Source organism: Dunckerocampus dactyliophorus, chromosome 2, assembly GCF_027744805.1.
Source record: "Dunckerocampus dactyliophorus isolate RoL2022-P2 chromosome 2, RoL_Ddac_1.1, whole genome shotgun sequence".
Classification (NCBI taxonomy): Eukaryota; Metazoa; Chordata; class Actinopteri; order Syngnathiformes; family Syngnathidae; genus Dunckerocampus; species Dunckerocampus dactyliophorus.
Window position 1 is genome coordinate 46,382,710 of NC_072820.1, and position 26,200 is coordinate 46,408,909.

A 26,200-nucleotide genomic window follows, 5' to 3' on the forward strand; every position below is an offset into this window, starting at 1 on the left:
GTGTTCCGAAAAAAGCCAGTAATGTATTTCTTCGTAACAATAATAATAACAATGTCGCTGTAGCTTTGTTAATACGCAGGTAACATTATGTAAATGGAGCGTTGTTGGCAAATTTTGGATGTTTTTGCAGAAAGCTTTACAGGCGGAATAGCTGCGTCCCATTACGTGCATTCTTAGCTGCCTCTTTTGATCTGTTTTTGTATCTTTAGACGACACAAAAGAGAAAGACATGCGTTCATGTCTCACATAAGGACTGTGGATGATGGGCAAAATGCTGAAAAATGTCTTTTAGTGAATTTATCCATTTTTATACTTGAAAACACTTCATTTAGGCTTAAAATGTCACATTTGCATCCTTTTTAATCTACATTAATAATAGGACGCATTCAATGATCAAACAGCATGATATATTCATACATTTTTGAAAAACCGTGATAGGATAAAGCCGTGAAATTCAAACCGCAATGTGGCGAGCGATGACTGTATTAGAAGATTAATACTCTTAATACTCTCTCTAAGCAACCGCTGCAGTGGTATTATAATCAGTGTGTAAAGTGCTGATAAATAGCACAATGTTGCTTCTGCTTGTAATTCTAACTCATTCTCCTCACTGCTCCCACCCAGAAGCGAGTCGATGCACAATGACTGGATTAGCCACAATATTAGTACAATACATGCAGGCAGTGGTTGCGCCAGCTACCGCTGTGCAGACCAGCAGCTCGAGGAGTCACTTTTGGATGGGGCTGGAGTCGGAGGTAATTAGCTTTGACAAAGCTGATGAGTTGCTAATTAAATGTTTATCTGAATCTGGCATCTGTCGTGAAACAAATGTCAGTTAGCGGCCTACAATCAGTGGATTATCACGAGTAGCTCGGGTCGGGTCCTGCACGTGGGGAGATAAACTTCGAGACAACAGTTGATTCCGACTACTTTTTAGGCAGTCGGGCAGAAACGAGTTGACGGCAAAAGCACTTAACGTGCGTGCCAGCTTACTGTGCCTCAGAACACGCTGATTGTCTTAGTCCACATTCAAGCTGACACTCAATGAAAGTTTTATGCTGTGGCAAGCTGCAATTATTATTTTTATCTTGGAGTTTTAACATTTAACCTCTTGTAGAAAAAGACATTTCCAAGTTTTTCTGTGCATGTGCAAGGTCTGCATGGATGATCTTGGTATGAAAGTACGGGGTAGGTGTGGAAAATGTACATATCAGAGCAAATGAATCTGCTTGTTCGGCGAGTTTAAGCGGCAGAGGAATAATACTTCTACCGTTGGAAGGGAAACGTGTTAACGTTGCTGAGTTACAAGAGGTTAACCGATGAACACTATAATTATTTGGAAGCAATCAAGGGTATATGTATTTGTAATCACATTGTTGTAACCTTGGCTTTGGTACAAGGGCTCACCAAGTCCCCACACAGTACGCAGTGAGAGACAGAAAGTGTTTATGACTTCAGGCCTCAAAGAAATGGCTTGCAATGTCTGAAATATGTAAACGGACAAAGACGAACGAAACGAAAACGAAAGCAGTGTGCTGCCATTGTTGAGTAGAGATGTGAAACTATCAAGCTGGAACTATTAATGCTGCGCTTTAGCCAATAACGACATTCCATCCATCCATCCATCCATCCATCCATCCATCCATCCATCCATTCATCTTCTTGCACTTATCCAAGGTCAGGTCGCGGGGGCAGCAACCTAAGCAGGGAGGCGGGAGGTAGATCAGGTTGTTTGTAACAAGATGACACGTTAAAATTCTCATCAAACTATGTAAAAAACGTTTAAAAAATATCTAGGCCAGTTGAGAGACATAGTCTCTCCATCGTGTCCTGGGTCTTCCCCGAGGCCTCCTTTCGGATGGTCTTTCATTTTCAAATTGGTACTGTCGTACTTGTCAACCTTGTAGACTATTTATTATATATTATTTCATATATATTTTCTTGAATTTGTCTATTTGAAAACTTCTATCAGTTTGTGTTAAGTTCCGTCTAAAAAAATTATTAAAGCTGCTTACACAAAAGTTTAGTTTCATGTTGTGTGTTTTGTTCCCTTACTGTACCCAAAATGAACTGAACTGTGGCCATAAAACTGACTAAATATCTTCCACTCTACTTCAAGGAAAGCAACACCCTCATCACAGAGAAATAACACACTCAGAAGGCCTTTCACTTGGAACAGATGCACCCTGTTTTTATCTACGCACACACACACACATAGTTTCAAGATATGCCACCATTTTAATCGCTGTCTGTCCAACCTAGACTGACTGCTGACTAATATCCCAACAACTAACAAAGGGGAGTTTACACCCATTGCACCACCTCTGGCAGAAGTCATAAAGAAAAGAAGAACAGAGTTCCTCTTCAGAGATCGATTGGCCGTCGCTAAACCTTTATTGGCAGCTCATAGCTCTCTCCAGCGCTGGCATTACAATTGCTTGCGTCTACTCCTGTTTGAATTCAACTGTAAACTGTCCTCGAGACCCCTTGACTCATTCACAGCTGTTAGAATAAAATAACCCAGGTGAACTTTCGCCCTGGAAAAGGTCTGTTTTGAACACCTGCCTAGTACTAGGGAGGATGATTGCTTGGGGGTCTTGTCATTTGGACCCAGTTTTTCCGTACAGGGATTAAGCCCTAGTTGTGGACAAAATCACACTGGAAACCAGGATTTACTGAAATGGCTTTCTCAGACATGGATTAAAATCATCTCAGATTTGTCCTAGCCTTGAGTTAAATAGTTTCGTTGCTTGAAGGGAGACTAGAGTTAATCCAGGTCTAGATCACGACGTAAATGAAACATGGCCAGTGGCAGGCTGACCTTGAGCATGGCTGAAGTAGCCAATGCAAAAACTGGACTCACTTACAAAGACACCTTTGATTTGCAGCACGTTTCATAAACAAATGTGTGAAGTGATGCACGAGCGATGGCATTTTTTGTTATTTTGCATTATGCATTACATTTTGTGTTTTCTGTATATTTGATTTTATACTTTGAAAATGACAAGATGAAGAGAAGAGATGATTCATTGCCTAATACATTTTGGTAGAAATGTTATTTTATTGTAATTATTTTATTTTATACAGGCACAAGGTTAACAGGGGCATTGTGAGAAAGAACTTGGACATGTTGTTGCTGCTTCCGCTGCTGCTTGGTGTCTCTCTCCATGTCTTTGATAGATATCTCAACATGAAGGGTTTTCATCTTGAGTTCATGTTCTTCTTTTTAATATTGTCATTTATGCTCATGGAACTCTACAGCAAGTATAGCCTGCTGCCTGGGTTGGACATCATGGCTGCTTTATTCGCCAATGACCCCAACACTCTGTTCTCCACCATTAACAACCTCCTTAAACCCAATGACAATAACTAGGAACTCCTTCCTCACCTTTTTCCAAACCAAAATTGCAAATATTAAGAGCACTCTGGCCAATACTCCCGCGTCCCATCCTGCCCACTCCCTGCACTCTCCCTCTCCAGGTCCTTTGCCAGTTCTCGTCGATCACTCAGTCTGACTGACATCTTCGCCATCCTGAAGGGTTCAAAGAACTCAACCTGCATACTCGATCCCGTGCTGTTCAGCCTCATCAAAGCCTGTCGATCTCAAACATATCCCTCACCACTGGTTCCCTCGCTCCCTTACACCCATTCTGAGGACACCTGGTTTCAACCCAGACATTATGAACAACTTCGGCCAATCTCTAACCTCCCTTTCCTCTCCTATATCTTGGAGCGTGTCGTCGCTGCCCGGTTAAAACCCCATCTCAACTCCAATAATCTCTTTGAACCATTTCAACAACCTTCTTCGTGCTCCAGACTCGGACCACCTCACCATCCTAATCCTCTTAGACCTCAGAGTAGCCTTTCATCCACCTCAACATTACTGGAACTGCACTCACCTGGATTCAATCACTCCTCACTGACCGTCATCAGTTCACACACATCAACCACTGCTCCCTGTCGCAAGGAGTCCCACAGGGATCTGTGTTTGCCCCCCCCTCGTAGCATCATTTGCTGTCTTCAGTTTCACTGTTATGCCGACGATATCCACCAAATCCATCACTACACACACCTCCTGGCTCTCCGAAATAAAATAATGGACGAAGCTTTTTAAAAATGTGACAAATCTGATATCATCATAATTAGTCCAAAATTTCTCACAAATACAGCCAACAACTTTTCCCTACTCATCGTCTGCGCTTCCCTTTCTTCCTCACCTCACGTCCGAAATCTTGGCCTTTTCCTTGACAGCACCCTCTTATTTGAACACCACATCAGCCAGATAACCCGAACTGCCTTTTTCCACCAAAAAACATCACTCGTCTTTGCCCATGCTTCCCCTCCCTTCCTACCGCTGAAACCCTCATTCACCCTTTCATCATCACCAGACTTGATTACTGTCACAGCATTTTCTACGGACTTCCAAGTAAAACTCTCAAAAGAACTCTGCTGCCCGTTTACTTACACACACTCGGTCTTATGGTGACATCATCCTTATTCTCCAAAGCCTACACTGGCTTCCTGTCCAATACCGTACACAGTTTAAAATCATGCTACTCACTTTCAAAGCATTACAGAACCTGGCTCCTCCTTACATCACTGACCTCCTCCACTTTCACTCCCCAAAACGTACTCTTCGTTCTCTGACGCCAACCTCCTGTGCCCACCCTCAATGGCCAAGCGCCGTACCTGGGGTGACAGAGCCTTTAGTTTCACTGCCCTTCCCTCTGGAATCCCTCCCTGCACCTGCCTGTAATTGCAATGACCTGTCCAGCTTTAAGTCTCATGGTAAAACCCATGTTATTCTCATTTTAACTGTATGTACATTGGATTCTTCGGTTTTATGGTTTTATGGTATTGATTGCATTGCTTGCTCTATTGTAAAGTGCCTTTGAGTTTTTAGAAAAGTGCTTCTAAATAAAATGTATTATTATTATGATTAAAGCAGGGGTCACCAACGCGGTGCCAAGGTAGCCCCCACGACCACATGAGGCGCCCACAAACCTGCTTTTCATTCAGGTTTTCAGTTAATAATGTGAGAACACTAGAAAGAAATGCATTCTGAAATACAAAATGTGAGTTGTGGCTCTCGGCCATTTTCATTTTGTAAAAGTAGCTCTCACAAGAAAAAATGTTGGCGACCACTGCACTAAAGCAATTGAGTTTTGGAGTGTTTCCCCACCTGAACCGTCCAGATCATCATCTGGGACACCTTTCAAGGGTTGCTGGCTTTCAGTCATCCCAGTTAACAAGTCTCCTACGTCATCTGTCTCTGGTCTAACTGGTAGTCGGCCACCTGCCTTGAAATGCTCTCTACAAGCAATGGCTGTTGCTTTCTTCAAGTGTATTATATTTTTACACAGTACCCTTAAAAGGCAATACAGTGGTGTGGAAAACTGTTTGCCCGCTTCCTGATTTTTTTTTGCATGTTTGTCACACTTAAATGTTTCAAATCATCAAACAAATTAAAATATTAGTCAATGACAACACAACTAAACACAAAATGCCGTTTTTAAATGAAACTTTTTATAATTAATGGGGAAAAAAACTCAAAAAGTGATTAATTGAGATTTATCAGTCTGGAAACGGTTATAAAGCCATTTCTAAAACTTTGGGACTCCAGTTAACCACAGTGAGAGTCCTTATCCACAAATGGTGAAAACATGGAACAGTGGTGAACCTTCCCAGGAGTGGCCGGCCAACCAAAATGACCCCAAGAGCACAGTGATGAAAAACAACAACAACAAAGAACTGCAGGCCTCACTTGCCTCAGTTAAGGTCAGAGTTCATGACTCCACCATAAGAAAGACACTGGGCAAAAACAGCCTGCATGGCAGAGTTCCAAGACCAAAACCACTGCTGAACAAAAAGAACATTAAGGCTGGTCTCAAGTTTGCCAGAAAACTTCTTGATGATCCCCAAGACCTTTGGGAAAATACTCTGTGGTTTGATGAGACAAAAGTTAAACTTTTTGGAATGTGGTGTCCCATTACATCTGGTGTAAAAGTAATGGCGCATTTAGAAAAAAAAGAACAACATACCAACAGTAAAATATGGTGGTGGTAGTGTGATGGTCTGGGGCTGTTTTGGTGCTTCAGGACCTAGAAGACTTGCTGTGATAAATGGAACCATGAAATCTGCTGTCTAAAAAATCTTGAGGGAGAATGTCCGGCCATCTGTTGGTGACCTCAAGCTGAAACCAACTTGGGTTCTGCAGCAGGACATTGACAACTTTAGAGTGGCCTAGTCAAAGTCCTGACCTGAATCCTATTGAGATGCTGTGGCATGACCTTAAAAAGGCGCTTCATGCTGGAAAACCCTCCAATGTGGCTGAATGACAACAATTCTGCAAAGATGAGTGGGCCAAAATTCCTCCACAGCGCTGTAAGAGACTCATTGCAAGTTATCACAAACGCTTGATTGCAGTTGTTGCTGCTAAGGGGGGCCCAACCAGTTATTAGGTTTAGGGGGCAATCACTTTTTCACACAAGACCATGTAGGCTTGGATTTTTTTCTCCCTTAATAATAAAAAGCTTCATTTAAAAACTGCATTTTGTGTTCAGTTGTGTTGTCATTGACTAATATTTACATTTGTTTGATGATTTGAAACATTTAAGTTTCTTTTCTTCATTTTTGATCAAACTCCAAGTTCCACATAGACACACACACACACACTTCTAATTTTCGCATAATGCATTTTGTTCGAGCAAACATTTCACTGGAGGACAAGCGGCATACAAAATGGATAGATGGCGCAGCAATGCTGCCTCTGTCCAACAGAGGGAGCCAGAGGAGCCCAGAGGGAGGCTGACATCACTGCAGCGCCCGGGCAGGCACCAATTAATGTGTTGCTCAGACACAAGGCATTATGGGAAAACTTTAAAGAAGTATTTTTTTATTATTTAAAATCGTATTGTTACATGTTTGTATATTTATCAGGTATACTGTTTGAGTGCTGTGTGATGAGTTTAGTGTTCTTTGTAAGATGACACCGTGAGTCAGACTGTTATATTGTTATTCTGTTCTATATAATGACCTTCTGCGATTTGCAGTGTGTTGACAAGCTCGTTGTGAGTGCACTGATGACTCGTGATTACAATTTAGCCATAAATTAGCTGCACCAGTGTATAATCCGCAGGGTTCAAACTTTAAGACCCCAGTATGGGGGAAGCATGGTTGAATTTGTGTTGCTGTGGTAACTGCTACTCTGTCGCCGATTGCCTTGCCTTTTTGTCCGCTTTTAGGCAGACTGTCCCTCACTTGAAATAAGTACAGTGTGGGAAATGGGACATTATGCCTCGGGGAGGGCTTTTCGCTAGCTTAGACAGGCACGCGCTTGCACACACACACACACACACACACACACACACACACACACACAGTGCCAAATGCATTGATAGAACAGCGGTCCATAAGGGCCGATTGTTTACTGTGCACAATCGCATTCTGACTGCTTAGTGCCTCTTCCTAAAATTACTGGCAGAAAAGTGAATATTTTTGTTAATTAAGCGTTGGCTTCATGGATTTGTTTGCAAGCATCTGAAGATACATGACACATTTTGGCCATCCATCATTGTTTTCAGTCAAGCCAAATTCATTCTAACTCTTGTCATATTTTCGAAGCTTAGCCGGTTTGGCCTTTCCTTCCCTTGATAAAGTGGATGGACTTAAAGGGTCCCTGACATGATTAATCAACTTTGCTTAAATATGTTATAAATTGTTTGTAATTGTGTCCTACATTGTTTGATCTTGTAACAGTAAAAACACCAAGGGTTTAGGTGTTAGGGTTACGGAGATTAGGGTTAGGATTAGGAGGAGGAGGGTTGGGTTTAGGAGGGTTAGGAATGTTAGGATTAGGATGGTTAGGGTTAAAGGGTTAGGGTTTAGGTGTTCTAGGTAGGAAGGTTAGGTTAGGAGCAGGGTTGTTGGGTTAGGGGTTGGGGGTTAGTGTTAGTAGGTGGGTTAGGGAAAGGTTTAGAGTTAGTGGCAAAGGTTAAAGGTGAAAACATACACAGTATTCTTCAACAGTAGCAACAGGTAAGGAGTTTTTTTTTTTGTTTAATTTTCCCTATGGTCATATTTCTCCTCTTGTTGAGAAGAATTGTACATATTTGGGTAGCAGGTTATTCTTTGCTTTTTGCATAATTTTAGCTGTTTGAAGGTTTACCAGAGCAGCAAATTTTAGTAGTTGTGATTTTAAGTTTCACATATGGATTGTGGATAATGGGCAAAATTCCCAAAAAAGTGCAGTTTTCCTTCAGGTTCCCACTGAAGGCCCAGGTACCAAATGCACCACCAGCCATTGACAGCGACTGAAAGAAGCATTCAAACTGCAGAAAGTAAAATTTGAACCAGTCGGGGTTACCTTCTGGCCTGTGACATGCTGCTTCAAGTGCTATGTAGATACCTGATGATTATAGCAAGGCCTTCCCCCTTCCCTGAAAGTTGAAGTGTCTGTTGGGCTGATACTGGCACTGCCTTGTCAACATCGTTTTCCTGTTTCAGCCTCTCCTCTATTGGTAGATTATTTTCGATTGAAATTGAGATTTTCATTTAAATGCTGATGGGTTTAGAGGATCAACGTGAATTGGAGGAGCAAGCTTATTCCATTATAGCTCGTTTTCCCTCTCTCATTTGCACACGCAGTGTTGTGAATTGCTGTTCACACATACACAAAAACACACACAGATTGCCATGAATTTGAAGAAGGTCTAAAATTGCACTTACCAGCATTAAAACCTACTTCCCCCATAAATGTGTGCCTATGGCTGACTGTGTCCCAAATGCTACATCTGATCTGAGTGACCGACATGTCATTCTAAAGCTAAGCCACGAGAAACGAGAATTTCACATTTGCTAACAGGTTTATTGAAAATTCACTTGGATAAAGGAAGATGGAAGATGTCATCACAGGAAGTTAGTTTATTGCTCCATTGTAGGGAAAGCATCATTGTTTCCGGTGGAAATAATTTCAGTGTGACACCAATCAATGGACTGGCATAAAAAGCGGTATTTTCATTGAGGTGTCCCGGGCATGTTCAGCCAGGAAGACGCCCTGAAGGATACCGAGAGTGCTTCGGTGTCCCCCGGGTGAAACTGGACAAGGTGGCTGGAGACTGGGAAATCTGGACGCCTCTACTAAGACTGCTGTCCCCACAACCCAACCCGGCTAAGTGAAAGAAAATGTATGCATGAGTGAGTCTAGGTTGGCGAGTTCCCGGGTTCTTCAAGTGCTCGGCTCGGCGTTAGTGAGAGAGAAGCTCAGAAATAAACAGGAAGTTGAAAGGAGAGATTTGAGGCAAGGAGGCAAGGAGCAGATGTGTTGCTTTTTCCACAGGGCGATTACATTTATACAAATTAATTTAGAGTAACAGTTGTACAATTAATGCCGTCTTACCTGGTTTCCTTTTTAATTTAGCGAGCAGCAGCAAGGTAAATGAACGAGTTAACAGAGACAAATACCAGGGAGTCCCATGTTCAGTAAAAAATGTGCAACTTTTGAATGACTCGGTCAATACTCGACCATCTCTAATACCGTAATCCCGTGTTTATTGCTGTTAATTGGTTTCAGATTCAGCCGTGATAAGTGAATTTCTGCAAAGTAGGATTGCTTCTTTAAAAATTGTATATTTTTGTGGTTTAGGGCATAGATAACCTGTTTATGACCTTCTAAATACAGTTTTTTAAACATTATTAGAGCCCTCTAGACATGAAACAACACCCATACAGTCACCTTTACACTCCTATTACCTGATATAGTAGACATAATAAGAGTAAATAAGTGATTTAAGACATGAATAAGACTCGTGCTTGTGTGTGTTTTAACACATTGTTAAATGTGTTCCTAGGGGAGCTGCTGATGGCCAGACAGGAAGTCACATTGAGGGCTCAGAGTTGAGTTTCAGCTTCAGCTTTCATGATTATGCCAACAGCAGCCCGTGTTTTTATTAGGAATTTTTATTAGGGATTATTGTGCCTGCTGTGAAATCATTCAAACCTGCAACAAAAACCTGTTGTTCTGGCTGTCAAGCCTGGTGCTTGTGTGTCTCCCCGAACATGACAATCCTTGGCTCCAAATTAGAATATTTTTCACTCCAAAAATATAAGAACACTGTCACGCCCTGCTTGTCGGTCTGCGTGACAGTTCGATTAAAGTGACATTACTGACAACTAGTGGTAGTGTAGAATACTACATATCATCAATGTCTTTGAATGTGTTTTTTGAATGCCTTATTTTAGTTCATTTAGCCATTTTTATGCTTAAAAATGCTTAATTTAGGCAAAAGATAGGTAACATTTGCTCAAATATACATATGTTACGACTAATAATACGCCGTATTCAACCACAAAACATGATATATTTTTGAAAAACCTATCCATTGACTATCCACGATTAATATAAAAATATCCTTATTAATAACATATATTATTAACATTCCATAATAGCCAGAGGTTCATTGCCCCCGGTGCCGAGGTATTACAGTGTCGATTTCAAGTATGACAGCAGATGGTCATTTGAAATATAGACAGAAAAAGGCTGAGCTCCAAACTGTCCTCTTAGTTAATGGTCAAGAGTGAGATGTCACCTCTGGATATGACAGCTGCAGAGCTGCGAGTCAACTCAACAGTTTGGAGAATCTTCTCGGACGAGTGTGTTCCTGATTGCCCAAGGGCTGGATTCTAAATACAGCTAAATATCAGCTGCAGCTAAATAAGTGAACTGTCATTCTTGCTAAGCTCAGCGTGAACAAAATATGACTGAATAGGATGTCTCCAAATGCAGTTCAGTCGGCCAGGCCTGGTCCACATAACAGCCAGCCGATAACCTACTGTATATTTTCTGTTTGCACGTGTATGAATGTAGCCCCCGAAACGTCTTCTGTACATGTTTTGCAATGTTTAACCATACTTGAATGGCTTCTGCTAGTAAACAGATACTTTCAAGCCATTAACAGTGTGATCAACTTGTTGCAATGGGTAGGATCCATCCACATATCGATAGTATCAAAAAGTATCAATAACACGTCTGTCCCTATTTACGCTAAGAATATTGTTTACAATTGTGTGCATTATTTGTGCAAACCTACCATAATCACACGTTTTCATGCAGAACAGCACTCTTGCATTCATTGACTTGATGCGATGATTCTGTTTTTGCCGTATCTGTGTCCAGTCTTACTGTCCACCCCTCTGCATTCTCTTCTAGTGGCCGTGTTTGGATTCCTGAGACGTAGCCAGCTGAGTGCAATCAGGGCTTCATAGACCATGCTGCAGCCAAAGGACACCGGACCCTTTCCTTTGTCTTTGCCGTGTTTAGCCACGAGCCTTCTTCATTCCTGTTCTTTACTTTCTTTCTACCCTTTTCTCTGTTGTGACAGTTCTTATGGTTCTTACCAGTTCTTCGTCATCTTTTTGTTGTATGTACTGTATCTCTATTTCAGTCTTTCTGCAGCGTCTTTCTGCCACTGCGGCTCTGTCCACCTCTCAGAGTTCCTAGTTTTTTGTTGCAGTGACCTTTTGTTGCCGTCATTTTTGGTTTATTGGCCTTTTGTTCAATCTACTGCGTCTAAGTGCACTTTTTGGTCAATAAATCGTGTCTATCTCTACTTTGGTGTCCATCATTTGACAGTACTGGTTAATTACACTTGACCTCTTTTGCTAATCTTGATCATCTTACATTATCATTCATTAGCTTATCTACAGTATCCAACCATCCGTCTTCCGCTTATCTGATGTCAGATCACGAGGCCAGAATGCCCTCTCCCGGTGGATTCCAAGGCATTAGCCGGCAGATCCTGATGTGTTACCAGTTGAGAGACATAGTCTCGCCAACGTGTCCTGGGTCTTCCCTGAAACCTAATACCGGATGGACGTCCCTTGAACACCTCCCCAGGGAGGTGTCCAGGAGGCACCCTGACCGATGCCCGAGCAACCTCATCTGGCAGTGGTGCTACTCCGAGTTTCTCCTGGATGGCAGCGCTTCTTACCTTATCTCTAAGGGAGAGCCCAGCCACCCAGTGGATCAAACTCATTTTGGCCGCTTGTACCTGCGATCTTGTTCTTTCGGTCACTACCCGAAGCTCATGACCATAGGTGAGTGGAGGAACGAAGATTGAAAGCTATATTGAGGGCTCTGCCTTTCGGCTCGCTTAATTGCAGATACCGCACCAATCCGCCTGTCTCGCGTTCCATCCTTCCCTCACGGAAAACCCTGAGGTACGCTAACTCTTCCACCGGGGGCAGGATATCTTCCCCAATCCGGAGATGGCACTCCACATAAACATTTTATCATTTAAAATGAATTTGTGTCATGAGTGTGTGAGACATACTTAGAGCTTAAACCTGGATTGTGCCTCTATGCATTTAGCTTGTTCGCTTCCTTTGTTGCTAGTGAACAATGGCAAATGAAGAGAGACGGGCAGGGTTCTGGAGCTGAATATAATCTAATAATTGCAACTTTTATTGCAGATGTTGATCTGAAATTCCAACAAAAACATCAATGTCAAGCTAGCAGCTGGGTTTGGAGGAGAAGGAGCAAAGTGTGTGTCAAAAATACAAGTTTTTATGGGCGCCTCAATTACTCACAAACGTAACACTCACAAATAGAGTGGATCTATTGTAATCCATCCACTATAGCACACCCACACAGCTTAAATACCAACTTCCAAGCAATATAGTAAATATAAATAATTACTCTGTTATTCATACTGCTTGATCCAACTCTGTAGAAGAGGAAGATAGTACCAGTCCAACATCTTCATGCTGCTAGGAAAGGTCAAGTGCATCTAGTTGTGGTTGTGGTTGAAGATTAAAAATATACAGTAATCCCTCATTTATCGCAGTTAATTGGTTCCAGACCCGACCACGATAAGTGAATTTCCACAAAGTATAGTTAGTTTTTAATATTAGAGCCCTGTGGACATGAACTAACACCCCTATAGTCACTTTTACACTATTACCCAATATAGTGGGTATTATAACAGAAAATAGGGCATTTATAACATAAATGACACTCCTGCTCGCGTGTGTTGCTGTAACAGTGTTCCAGGCATTAGAGGAGCAGAGTGGTGGTCGGACAGGAAGTGACGTCAGGGATTCAGAGTTCAGTTTTAGCTTGCCGTGGGTTACGGGTGCAACAGTAGCCCGTGGTTTTTATTAGGGATTATAGTGCCTGTTGTGAGATCATTGAAACCTGCAATATAAGCCTGTTGTTCCGGAGATCAAGTCTGATGTTTGTGCGTCTCATCCAACATTACAGTAACATTACTTTGTGACCAGTGCAGAATACCACATATTAATAACAGTGTCACTGAATGCATCTTCTGAATGCCTTATAGTTGTATTTTATGTAAAAATGTAGTCATTTTTATGCTTAAACATGCTTCATTTAGGCAAAAAAAAATAAAATTTGCTTCATTACGCTTTTATTTTTTTTTACTCTTTTCTCTTTATGAAAAACTGTGAGTAAAGTGAAGCTGGGAAAATAGTAAAAATTCCCAAAAACTTCTTTTTTGGGAAGGGAATTTACTGTTAAACTTTTTCTAAGACAAATCTTGTGAACCAAAGGTGCCCAAAGTGCAGCTTGTTTTTTATTGGGACTCGGCATATTGTAAAAGTAAGATGAATTCATTATTAAAGGTGCTGTCTGCCTTGGTTAGGGCCCAACATGGGGGGCATTAACTCTCTAAATTGTATATTCTGCCCTCTTTCTGTTCCGATGTTGCAAGCCACGGCCCACGTAGCACGCATGCGCATTAGTTATGTTTGCAGTCAGCTAAGTTTAGCTAGTATCAATCGGCTATACATTCAATGATAGCTATCATAATAGTTTGTTGTTTCTGTATGTGGAAAAAGTATAACCCTGTATATGGAAAAAGTTTGGACACCCAGTTCTAAACTATTATATCCAGTATGACATCATATTTATTTCCTCATTTTTATTATTTGAGAATTTGATTCACTGGAGAATAACCTGCGGGCAGTTTTTTATGCTTTTTTTTAATCTTTGAAGACATTTAAACTTGGGGTGAAGAATATTTGACGAATTGATTCGTTGGCATCTGATTCAACTATCAATCTCGTATTCGAATCATGAAAATGATCAAGTCATGTGATCAAGATTGTACCAGTCTGGCTACGAGGGTTTGCCAACGGCTGCTGCTGCTGAGCAAACATTTTTTTATTTTGAATGTCTGTTTTTGTTATAAATAGCCTATTTTGATACAAATTCAGCCTCATTTATTTTAATAAAGAATTTAAAATGACGTGTGTTTAACAGAAGATCTTTACTTATGCAAAATGGCAGCGCAGATACACAGCGTCTCTTCCAGATTTGCAGTTTTGCAGTTACTATTTTGCTGATTTCAGATAGCTTTGACCAGTCCATGAGATCTCCAGAGTACCCGAGTCTACACACACTTGGTGACGAGAACACAAACAAAGGCAAGGAAGGAGCGGAGGAATACGAGCTAAGCTCAAGTCTGCACAGACTCTCGTTATCAAGCATTTTTCTGGCTGATGCGCAGTCTTTAGTGAATAAAATGGACGAGTTACGTCTCCACCCACAGTAAGACATTTTTGGACTGCAACGTCATCATTTTCGCCGAGACATCGCTGCTATTGAGCTAGCCGACTGCCACACACTTCGGGCACAGCGACCAGAGGCGGAGGACTGTGCATCAAGTTTACTGCTTTCTGCAAATCAGGTTTGACTATTAAAATCCTTAGCCAAAGACGGACCAACTTCACACAAAAGCTAAGCAGTGCATGTTTTGCATTTTGTTCACTTACATTACACCCCCCCCCCCAAAAAAAAACCACTCAAAAGATTCATTTGGACTATAAACCAGAAATCTCGAGTATATTAACAGCCACAATGTTGTTGTCCAGTTGTGTTTGGAGGAAGGTATTGTGTGATAAAAAGCACTGTCTGCCTGATTCAGTAATTTATTCGGCATGTAATCTCCTGAGAATGTGTGGCTCCAGACATTGAGATTGACTTTTGATTAGTTTCTGCTTCCACTGAACAAAAAAAAGCACCAGAAACTAACTCTGTCTCAATAAATCCAATGATAATTTGGTCCTGGGTTAGGGTCAGTGGGGTTAGGGTTTTTCAGTCATCAGAAAAATACACAACACAGATTGCTCAATCAATTTGAATCAATTGAATGTTTAGAAAAATATGGATGGTTTATTTGTCCCTCCGAACATTATAATCCACGTCCATGATGTTCAACTTGTGTGATGTCAATGGAGTACATTACACATCCAAGTATGAACAGTAGCTCCGTTAGCAACAGATCCATTCCTTTACTCCCTACAAAGTTTTGCAAAGACACACACAGTATAGTAGTCATTTATCCTGTCAAATACTTGGTTAAGTGGGTTTCTAATCTGAACTCACAAAACAGTGATAATTAGTTGCTCTTTTAAATAATCTATTTCAAAAAGACAGTCTAATTCAAAGTCCATTCAGTTCAGACTAGCCGAAAATACTGTTTCTAGTAAAGCTTATTTACAGTCATCTACTAGAAGCAAAATAAACCTATATATAATAATATATAGTATGTATGTATGTACACATACATACATATATACTGTCACTGTCATCGTTGCCTACTAAAAATGCTAGCCATCACTAAAAGTTCTGAAACAATATGATTATGTTGTCATGATCTTTTTCTTAATGGTTGTGCTTCATAACCCAAATCATTTTCAGTAATTGAACATCTGTTAGCGGCACCAAAAAGTGCAAATAACATCAATTTCAGAGTCTCTCGTTGAGTCTCTAGGACGGGTTGTACAAATATTTTTTTTTGTCCATTGATTTATTTATATATTTATAATATTATTACAGGCTCATCATCGGTGGTGCTGTAGTGTTGCACATCAGCAGTCAAGGAGGAATTTGGCCCTTGGGGTTTACTGTGCAAAGCCCTTAAAGATTTACCAGAAAAGGTCATACAGTAAATTTGTTGGACAGAAGGGGCTGGTCACGGCTTGAAAAGATGAGTGTTTCCCTACCAAAACACACAAAATGAGACTAGGGCCTGGGCATGAATAGGGTAATGAGAATAGCGGTGTAGTAATTTGCCGGTGAGAGGCAGAACTCCTGAATTAAAATACTCTGGATGTAGTGTACAGTGTGGCTAATTTTACCGGTCTCTCACAGTAATAGTGGATGTTCTTGGTTTTGGAACATGGGTCAAAGAAAGTGAAATCGTCACAGTTCTACTTTAAGAGCATGAGCACACCTGCCCACCTAGGCCAATGGCATAGTAGTGTTAGCAGTGCAGGCACTCCCCGGTTGCCATTACACTGTCACCTCAGTCTTGCTGCCTGTGCGGTAGTGTTGCGGCTGCTGTTGCTGCTGGTGATGCTGGGGGACGTAGTGGAGCTGTTCCACAGTGTGAGTCCGTCTGGTGGCGAACGCCTGCCGCTTGTTGACAGTCTGGTTCATTGCTAAAGTGTTTGAGTGTGGGGCTGGCGCTGCTCCCGGAGCCCCAGCACTGGTTCCACTACCGCCATTGTTGGAGGCACTGGGATGGGAGTGCATTTTGGTCATCGTGTAGCGATCCATAAGAGGCGTGGTGGGTATGAAGACGTCTGTGTGCGAGATGGCACGTGACATGGACTTGTCCATGCCGTAGAACCCACCCGAGACACTGCTGACCATGCCGCGCTTCAGTGACATCATCAGCTTGTCTGGCGAGAGAAGAGGATCTTGAGACAGAAGGCGGTCTTGTGAGTACAGGCGATCTTGTGAGTAGAGTCGGTCTTGAGAGTAGTGGCGGTCTTTTGAGTAGAGGTGATCCTGTGAGAGTAGTCGGTCCTTGGAGTACATGCGGTCCTTGGTGTACAGGCGTTCTTGGGAAGTATGGCGGTCCTGTGGAAGGAGTCGCTCTTGGGATCGAAGACGTTCGGCTGACAGCAGCTGTTCGTCTGAGAGGATCCGACCTCCGTAAGGGGACATACCGTTAGAGGATGTGTTGTAATCCTGTTGTGGGGCTCTCTGTGGAGACAGAACCCGATCCTGGGACATGGCTCTCTGAACACGGCGGGGTCTCTGTCTTTGCTGGGACTGCTGCTGGGTGGACTGTGCCTGGGAAGGCACCTGAGAGATGGAGGACTGTGGGGCCTGGCTCTGAAGCTGTTGCTGCTGTTCCCGATGCTGTTTAGCAGAATTAAAGAGGACAAAGCAGAATAAAGTTACTTAAGTTTGTTCTTATGCTAGGCTTTTCAATGTAGGATGTTTGGTCAGTGTCAAAATGCTGTATCATGCACATTATGTCCACAGCTCACTTCAGCTCACTATGGTACGCAACTTGACCTAGCTTGGTTTTTCACCTTGAGGTGTGATCGGCGGAATGCTGATAGACAACAAGCTGTGCGAATCAAACTATATTACAGTGACTGACCCAATAATCGATTCTGGAACAACTGTCAACAAATATGCCTGTATTTTGCACTGAGCTAACCAGAAACGACTCGGCTTCGGAAGAAGTAACAATCAGTGATGACAACAGCAGCTGATGCCAGGATCGTGGGTTGGTTCAACTAGCCAGAGCACCCACTACTGGTCATGATCACCCTGACAGTGAAGGACGATGCAGGGTGTCCATGAAACAGTTCATCACATGTGTGATGAAACTTTAAGAAACAAAGCACTAAATGAACGGTTTAGTGTGGGCACTCTTGTTTCCTCCCACATTCCAAAAACATGCACGTTATGTTAATTGCCCACTCTAAATTGTCCACAGGTATGAATGTGAGTGTGAGGGAAGAGGTGGCCGGAAACCGGGAAGTCTGGACTTCCCTACTGAGACTGCTGCCCCCGCGACCCGGACCCGGATAAGCGGGACAAATGGATGGTTGTGTTTAAAGCAGGACTATATGAAAGACTCTTCGTTTGGTTCGCACATGCAAATAAGCAAAAATGACAAAGATGAAACCAGAACATGATGGACCCACCTGGTCCTGACTCATTTTGAGAACATGCAGGGGAAGAGTCCCTCTTGCTGCCAGGTCAGGCAGGTGGCGCTTACGAGTATAGTAGTCCTCCACTTCTTTATCTGCTGCAGAGAGGAGGGAGAAAAACAAAAACAAGAGGTTGAAGAAGATGTTCAGAGAGGAAAGCTTGGTGCTGGAACGCAAGGACAGATCAAGAGAGAGGAGGTTTCTGTTTGATGGCAGAAAGCAGGCGGTCACCCTAACTCGCTTGTGGACTACAGGAGAGGACAAGAGAATTGTCATAACAGTATATTACATGCCAGGCACATAATAGCCACATGTCCAGACTGGGTAGCCTACAGGGAAGATACGACTTCGGGAGGGAAATTCTCAAAGGTCACAGGGAAGGAGAACATTGTCGTATCACATCGACGTGGAGTACATGCTGAACAGTATCACTGTAGAACCACATACATGCTCCTGAATAGGATTTGATCATGAACATACAATACAATACGTTTGGACCACAATACTTTCCAAGACAGTCATTGAGAATGCAGTGGAGCAACGACCTCATGCCACGCAAAACCATGCATAGAATTATTCAAGCAAATACAAAACCTCAACTTTCAAAATCGTCCCAAAGACGTGTATTAATTTGTATTTTGTGTGTGTGTGAGCTCTGACGCGAGCGTTTAATCATCTTGCACAGTCGGCGACGGGGTGTAATTTAAAACAGGCGGAAGACATAACGGAGCAGACGTCGCCTTATTGAAAATTCATAGACGACCTTTGAGTGTGAGCTATACGTACGTGTGTGGTTCACGCCACCTGTCAAGACGACTCCCCGCCAGAATCCCTTTCAGCGGCGAGGCACGTCTGCGTGCCGCAAATCGATTCATAATGAGATATAATAACAAGATGTTGCTTTCTCAAGCATGATACGCTCATCACACACACATAAACAGCATTACCATACTCTAAATAATGAACATTTGTTATGCACTGTATACCATCCCGCGCAGGAAACTTCTTTCTGTTTCGACAATAATTTGCATTTAACCCATAACAACCCATGGCGGCACGCATGTAACCAACACTTATGTGGTGATGAGAGCTGCTGTTGTTGGTTGCGAGTGGCGACTTGTTCGAAGGTCCTTGAACCCACCATCTAACTTACTCCTATGCTGCTCAGATAGACTACTATACTGTATTTTTCCTGTTTTTCTTTCACCTCATCTTTGGTCTCAAATGCTGATAGTATGTGGGGATGCATAAAGGTAAGATTCGATGACCTTATTGAGTGCTAATGTGCATATTACACATATTAATGCATATTCATGTATATTAATGTTCCTCTCTGAAAAACAAACTCCAGGCTAGTACTGATGGAGGGTGTGTCTGTATTCATTTAGTGCTTTTAATTTCATTTTGTTCCTTTTACACAATACATAATAAATAAGATACATTTGATCACTATAATGTATGTATGTTTTGCTGATATGCTGAAAATCTTTCCCGGTGGCTAGCTATCTCGCTGCTAATGCTAGCGCTGCTAATGTTATAACAAGCCATTCTCATCTTCAGTCATGCTAAATTACGGAGCATGACTGAAGCCCAGGCTCTCGCGTTGTTGAAGAGACGGACTCTCAACTGTTTGATAGTCTTGCGATACTTGGTGCATGTCTCTACAGTCGATTCATCTAAGGATTTATGACTTGTTCTTATCGATCCAGGAAGCTGCTATTGATGCAGCTGCATCTCTCGCTCGTCAAACCAGATATCCGGTTGCATCAGTTTATCTTTCACAGCCATGAGTTAGCGCCTTTAATGTGTTCCAGAAGGTCCGACTCTTACCGAAACGGATGACAACCGAATCAATTCTTTACCATAATAAATAATGTAAATCCAATTGATCCGTTTTAGAAAGTAGGGGTGCCACAAGCTCTCGCAAGATTAAAACGTGACAAAATTTCTCGTTCAAAAACAAAATGTCTCATGGGCACTAGGCTTGGAATGATAATAAGTTAATTAACCATATATAAATAAATGAAAATGAATTTGATATTTTTGTCAGTTTCTTTATATTGCCATGTGGATGCGTGTCTGTTTTCAGTATACAGTGGGTGGGGCCGGGGCCGGGTGCATACACACAGAGTGCAGAAAAGTGTACATAGTAGAAATGAAATTAGTAGATTGCAATATAGTGTCATATATTTTTTACATTTTTTCATTGTACTTTTCTTAAAAGTAATCTTGTCTTGTTCTCGTAGACCCAATCTCGTGCATCGTCTTGTTTCGTGACACCCCTACTCGAAAGCCAAAAATGTTTATATGAAACCCGTTTTTATAGTTTTGCATGTAGAAAACAATTTCAAATGCATATAATTGATGAACGAAAGGAATAAATTGACATTTAATGTTACTTTTACCATCACTGGAAACATTGAAAACATCGTGTCTTTGGGAACAGCCACGTCTTCGGAAGGTAAAAGTAACCTTAAATCGTGATTTATCCCTTTCATTCACCATTTTGTATTTCGAATCGTTTTGTGCATGTAAAACTATCATTGCAAAACGATAAAAGCGTGTTTTGAGAGTCAACCACTGATGACATCATAGACGGGCGACGTAACTTCTGATTGTGGTTGCCATTTTGTTTAGCTAGCTAATAGGACGCTAAAAAGGAAGGACATTTTTTGATAAAAGTACATTAAGAACCCAGGTGGACTCACGTAATGTATTAACAACACGTGCGCCATATTGTACGCTAACCGGAGAATGCACGTAACCGAGGCCAAATTGAGACGCACATTTTCGACGTGAACCGGAAAACACTAATCGAAGTTCCATTGCATTTCTTTAAAAAATTCACATAAGGCAGCCTTAAAATAACTATGGAAAGCCTGACGTGTTCTTTTCAAATAAGGAACACATTAACCGTGAACAATGTAACATCACACATCTTGACATGTATTAGTAGCATTTTTGGGAAAAAAAAAAAACATCTGAAATGTTTTCCGCTTGGTCCGTGATGTATCCCCCATCGTTTTACTTTCAGCACCGATGGTTCGGCGTTCTTATGGGTTAATAAGCACTTTGTATTCGTCTTGTTTATACCCCAACATTGAAAGCAGCCTTATCGTCCTTTCCCTTTCCTTCCCAACAGCAGTTGTGTGGCCAAAGAAAGCAACTGGAGGGCATTTTGTTCTGACAACTGATTTGCTCTGGAAGCAGAAGTGAGGATGCCTCAAAGACACCGCCTTATGTCTAGAATCATCTGCTCCCAAAAGGCACTCTCTTGATATTTAATATTTTTGTTATAATAGCGCTTTGAAAAAAATGTGTTTATTCTCCCAAGCCGTAAACAATTGCGTCGCTCGAACCTGTCATTTTGGTAGAATCGTGCCTGGCAGCTAAACAAGTGTGAGACCTGATGGAAGTCGTTTGGAGATGTCTCCCCTCACTTCTCAGGGAGCCAGCAGTGAAGTGAGGCAGGAATGATGAAATTACACAAGCCTTAAGGAATATTTGTGTTCCACTTTAATAGTGTCATGAGATGAGGTCACATTGTGCTCTGAAAGCCGGCAAAGCACAACTAAATCGATACCGATCTGGGCTTGATTGTACGATTAGAGAGCATTAGTCTAACAGAGGATGAAGACATTCACTAGGGTTTCCACGCTCACAATATTCTTGTCTGTAGCAGAATATAGTAAATATTGAGAAAACCTCTTAGGCATGTAATCACTTTTTCAACCTTTTTCGGATTGACAATAATGAATCAAGGTGATTTTGCAGAACCCTGGCGTACGCTGGTATCAACCCCGATATTAACTCATAGAAAGACAAATGGAAAAATGCACCTTAGCGGAATATGGTTTTTTTTCTTTCTGCTGACATTTTAAAGTACAACATTACAGAAATCCGTGTTAAAAATAACGTTCAAAATATCAAACATTCTCATTCATTTTAATCCATCCATCCATTTTCATAGACACCCTAAAAGGGGCTCAATCCTGCTCATTTCAGGGGCTTTTGGATCCCAGTGGAGCATGGATCGTTTCTTTTAGTCAAATACTTTATAAATCTCAAGTTGTCTACAGGGAAAATGTTCACTCTTCTCCGCCTTGAATGAAATGCCCAGATTCCGGGTGTTTGTCTTTTCTGTTTTGAAACTTTGTCAGGTGTGATGTCACAACAGCTCACGAGATCAGACGTTAGCATCCCAGATTAGCTTTTGTCAAACCTTCGAGGTTACACTGTAATCACAAACTGAACAGTGTTCTTTTCGTCTCATTTTGACGCGTGGTTCTCACTTCTCACAAGGAGTGCTCCAAAAATATCCTTGGGGGAAGTCATTTTCATAGCCAGCAGTCAGGGTTTAGGGGTCTCAAACCCAGGAGTCTCAAAGTTAATTTAACTGGGGGCCCCTGGACATCAATCATTGCGCGTGATGCCGGCTCCCAGCATGCTTTGCAGTACTTGTTTTGTAAGAAGTTGCTGAAGTTACATCTTTAGAGTTAACATATATGTTTATTATTCACCGTAGTGTGTTTTATCCCTGTTACATGTTGTGCTGTCATTTTTGCATCGGCATTGCGATTTTAGGTCGTGGTCTGTTTAGGAACCTCCCCCCCCCGTTCATTTCCCTGTGTGACAAGCTCAGTGTTGGTTTGTGTTTGCTCCTGCAAGTGCCTCTTTGATGTCAAGTAGGAGGGGCCACAACATATATAATAGTTTGAGTTTGAGACCCCTGATTTAGGCAAATGTTCCCCACCATGCTGGACTTAAACAAATCCCACAACTAGAGGTGTCACGAGACACTCAGTGCACAAGGTGAGACATTACACGAGATTTGGTCTAAGAGAACGAGACAAGACGAGATTCTAACTTTGCTTTTTTGAAAAGTACAATGAAAATACATAAAAAATAAATGACAATATATTAGAATCTGTGAACATAATTTGGACTACTATACATTCTTCGGCACTGTGTGTGTATGCTACCTCCTACCCACCAAGACAAAGAGGCTGTATGACTGACAAAAAGGGCTCACTCTGTACAGTATACGCCGTTGTTCTATGGAAGAAATGCGCCACGGTGCTAAACCAATGCACAGAGTGAACTCTCTTCCAGCCTGTTTGGGGGCGGGAGACGAGGAAAAAAGACACACATGCACATGGCAATATATTGAGGCAGGCAAAATGTTTTAATCTCACGAGATCTGGTGACACCCCTGCCCAAAACCGCCATCTGAGCGGTGAGCATGCACAATAACCACTTCATACATATCTCTAAAGTGTTTACAATAGCTACTATATTCCACTTAACACAGGAATATTGCGTGCATGTAGTGAATGTTTCCTGAAATACTAAAAAGGTACCTTCCTATACAGTGGAACCTCGGAAATGAACGTGAAACTTGGGACTTCGGAACCAAGACTTGGGAGTTTGGAACATTTTCATGTGTGATGTCACTATTAACTCAAGAGATCATGAGTCGTAGTTCAACACAGCGTAGTTCAATTGGCATTCCCATGGTGAGACCATTGAGGTTCCACTGTATGCACAAACTCAACAGTGTTTTTTTGTCTCATTCTGATCTCAAAATGAGTGGGCCATTTTCGAATGGTGCATCATCATCATCATCATCATGATCAGGGATCCCGCTCTTGCATTAGTGCAGTGAACTTGGACCTACTCAGTTTCTTCAGGGACGAGAAGCGGTTGAGGTCGGCTTTGATGGCCGCCTCGTAGGAGGGCGGCAGTTGGGACAGGCTCTGGAAGGAGCGTGAAAAAGACAGGTCGTAGGGCTCCGTCTGCGAGGTCAGGATGCCACTTATCCGATTGTTTTCTAGAGACACGTACATACATACACAGACACAGGGGTGGGAGGGAAAAAGAAATGGGCAGTACTGGCTTCTCCTTTCTATGACTCCAAGTTGAAAGAAAAACCGTGATGAGACCATCAGCAACCACCATGCAAGACCGCCTGGCGAGGCAAAAGAGCAAAGATGGCTGTAAAGGTTTTTAGTTTGGGAGTTATGTTTGCTGTGAACCAACCTCGCATTGCCCCCTTTCATCAACACTTCAATCCATCGTTGGATTTCAGACTTTTTGAGCAAAGATGATATGCATGGTTTGTTTGTATTTACAGGAGATCTCTGCAATTCACGGGGTTATCGTCCGAGACCACCCCTGAGTGGTGAGTAATTGAGACGGCAATAAAAAGACACTCCAATAAAGCCTGCTGTGTGGCGGTGCCACCTTATGCTACCTTACCCTCCTGCTAGCTCGTTGACGTTCTCCTCTGATTTCTGATCAATATTTGCAATACAAGCGCTTGTTGTTATTATTAGATTAGATTCCACCACTAATAGCCCTTCCTGTCTCTCTTTAATTGCCATTGTTCGCAGCAATACGCAACAAACTTATAAAAGGCATTTTAAGTTTAAAAAATGTATTGGCACGCACCACCAATGGGATAATGAAAGAAGATTGATAGAACTGATGGAATTTGAGCCCTAGTCTTTTTTCTGGTTGTCAGGCGAGCGCTGCAACCGCACTTCCATCTGGGGCTGCCTCAATCTCCCTCCAAAGCGACTAGTCGTGGTATGCTGCTGCTGGGTCAGAGGAGTTTCCACACTGCTTCCCTGTTGTAACTGTAGTATGCCTTACAACCGTAAATTCCAGACTATTGAGCGCACCTGAATGTAATCTTGGGATATTTACACAGAAAGACACACTATAAACTATACAAGCCGACCTACACTCGGTGCTCTGGTGAGACAAGCAGAAGCTGCAGTAATTCAACACTTGATGAAACTTACTTAAAATTTGTCAGATCAAAACACAACCACTGCATAAGACTTCAAAGTATGTGGTGCGTGGCTTCAATTGCCTAAATGCACTACTTTCTGTTCCGGCACGCTAAACTTCACGGAAGCTGTAGTTCTTTTAGCCATAAATTAGCAGCATCATTGTTTAAGACGAAGGGTTCAAAGCGTGTGAAAGAAGTAGCAGCTTATAGTCTGGAAATTACGGTAACTTGTGTTCATACTTAACTGTCTCTTCGAATTTGAATGCGTAGAGCAGGGGTTCTCAAATCACAGGAGAGGAAAACAACAAAAACTTCTGCCGTTTGTACTAGATGCCGTAGGAATGCTTTACATTTCAAACATTTCAACCTAAACACTAGACCTGTTTCAATAGAATTGAACTTAAACTAATTCTTATTTCAAAGTAACACATTTTAAAGCTCAGAGAAAATGAACAGCGACAAGGCTGTCCAAATGAACCCACGCTGTCTTAAAACCAGTTTAAAGAGCAATTACTTATGTCCTCTAATTAAAATTACTGTCAGAAAATTGAACATTGTAACAGTGATAATTAAGCCTTGGCCTCATGGATTGAAGGCCTGAAGGCGCATGACGCATTTTGGCCTTCTATCATTGTTCTCAATAAGCCCGAAAGCCATGGAACTGTTGTCGTATTTTCTAAGATTAGACGGTGTGGTCTTTGCGTCCCTTGATGAAGTAGATGTAACTTTAAAACTGAAATATCTATGCCGCACAGTGACCTAGTGGTTACCTTGGTTAATTGGAGAGTGTCAATGTTTTTTTGGTCTATATGCGACCTGCAATTAGGCGGCGACCAGTCCAGGGTGTACCCTGCTTCTTGCCCAAAGACAGCTGGGATAGGTTCTAGCATACCCATGACCCTAGAAGCCTAGAGCGAAGCGACCCATTTACAGTCCCTAGTGCATTACAGTAATGTCAGAGTTTTACATTGGCTAACCCTAATGAGTTATTGCTTAAGGATGGTTTTATTGGTTCCTATTCAGAGTTATGCACTTTTTAACGATATGCCATGACTTCATTTATTGAATCAAATAAAATTGAAGACCTCCAACCAATGGCTCAAGGACCCCAGTTTGAGAACCCCTGGTGTTAAGACCGTACAAAAATAGTCATATTTGTGTTATTAAGTTAAGATTATTACTTGAGTATCATTTCTGCATGTTTGTATTGAGAATGTGAAGTTAGCGACGGATTGTTTCTATTGGAGTAAATACCTGCAACCCACAAGCAGCTCTCTCATTGCCCTTTCCAACCAGCTCTTGATAACACAATTTGCTGCATGGCGGCTTTATCAGTCAAACCATGAATAAAAGTGTGGCAATTGCCAAAAAGCTAAGAAGGGCCATAATTAATGTGATGGCTCCTCGGCCACTAAACTATTTATTCCA

The 26,200-nt window shown here is 41.9% G+C and overlaps 1 protein-coding gene across 7 annotated transcripts in view; it reads right to left on the reverse strand.

The window, feature by feature from the left end:
• Positions 1-15,808: 15,808 nt before the first annotated feature.
• LOC129176999 (protein shisa-6) overlaps positions 15,809-26,200 on the reverse strand; it is a 124,489-nt gene continuing 114,097 nt past the window's right edge. For 5 of the 7 annotated variants that reach the window (XM_054767671.1, XM_054767670.1, XM_054767669.1 and 2 more), the window contains 2 exons: positions 17,971-18,074; positions 15,809-17,170 (listed from right to left, as the gene is read on the reverse strand). In XM_054767671.1, coding sequence (XP_054623646.1) covers positions 16,313-17,170; positions 17,971-18,074 — 962 coding nt within the window. In that variant the 3' untranslated portion in view covers positions 15,809-16,312. Of the gene's footprint in view, positions 17,171-17,970; positions 18,075-23,653; positions 23,807-26,200 lie in introns of all 7 variants that reach the window. The other 2 variants (XM_054767666.1, XM_054767664.1) reach the window with 1 other exon arrangement.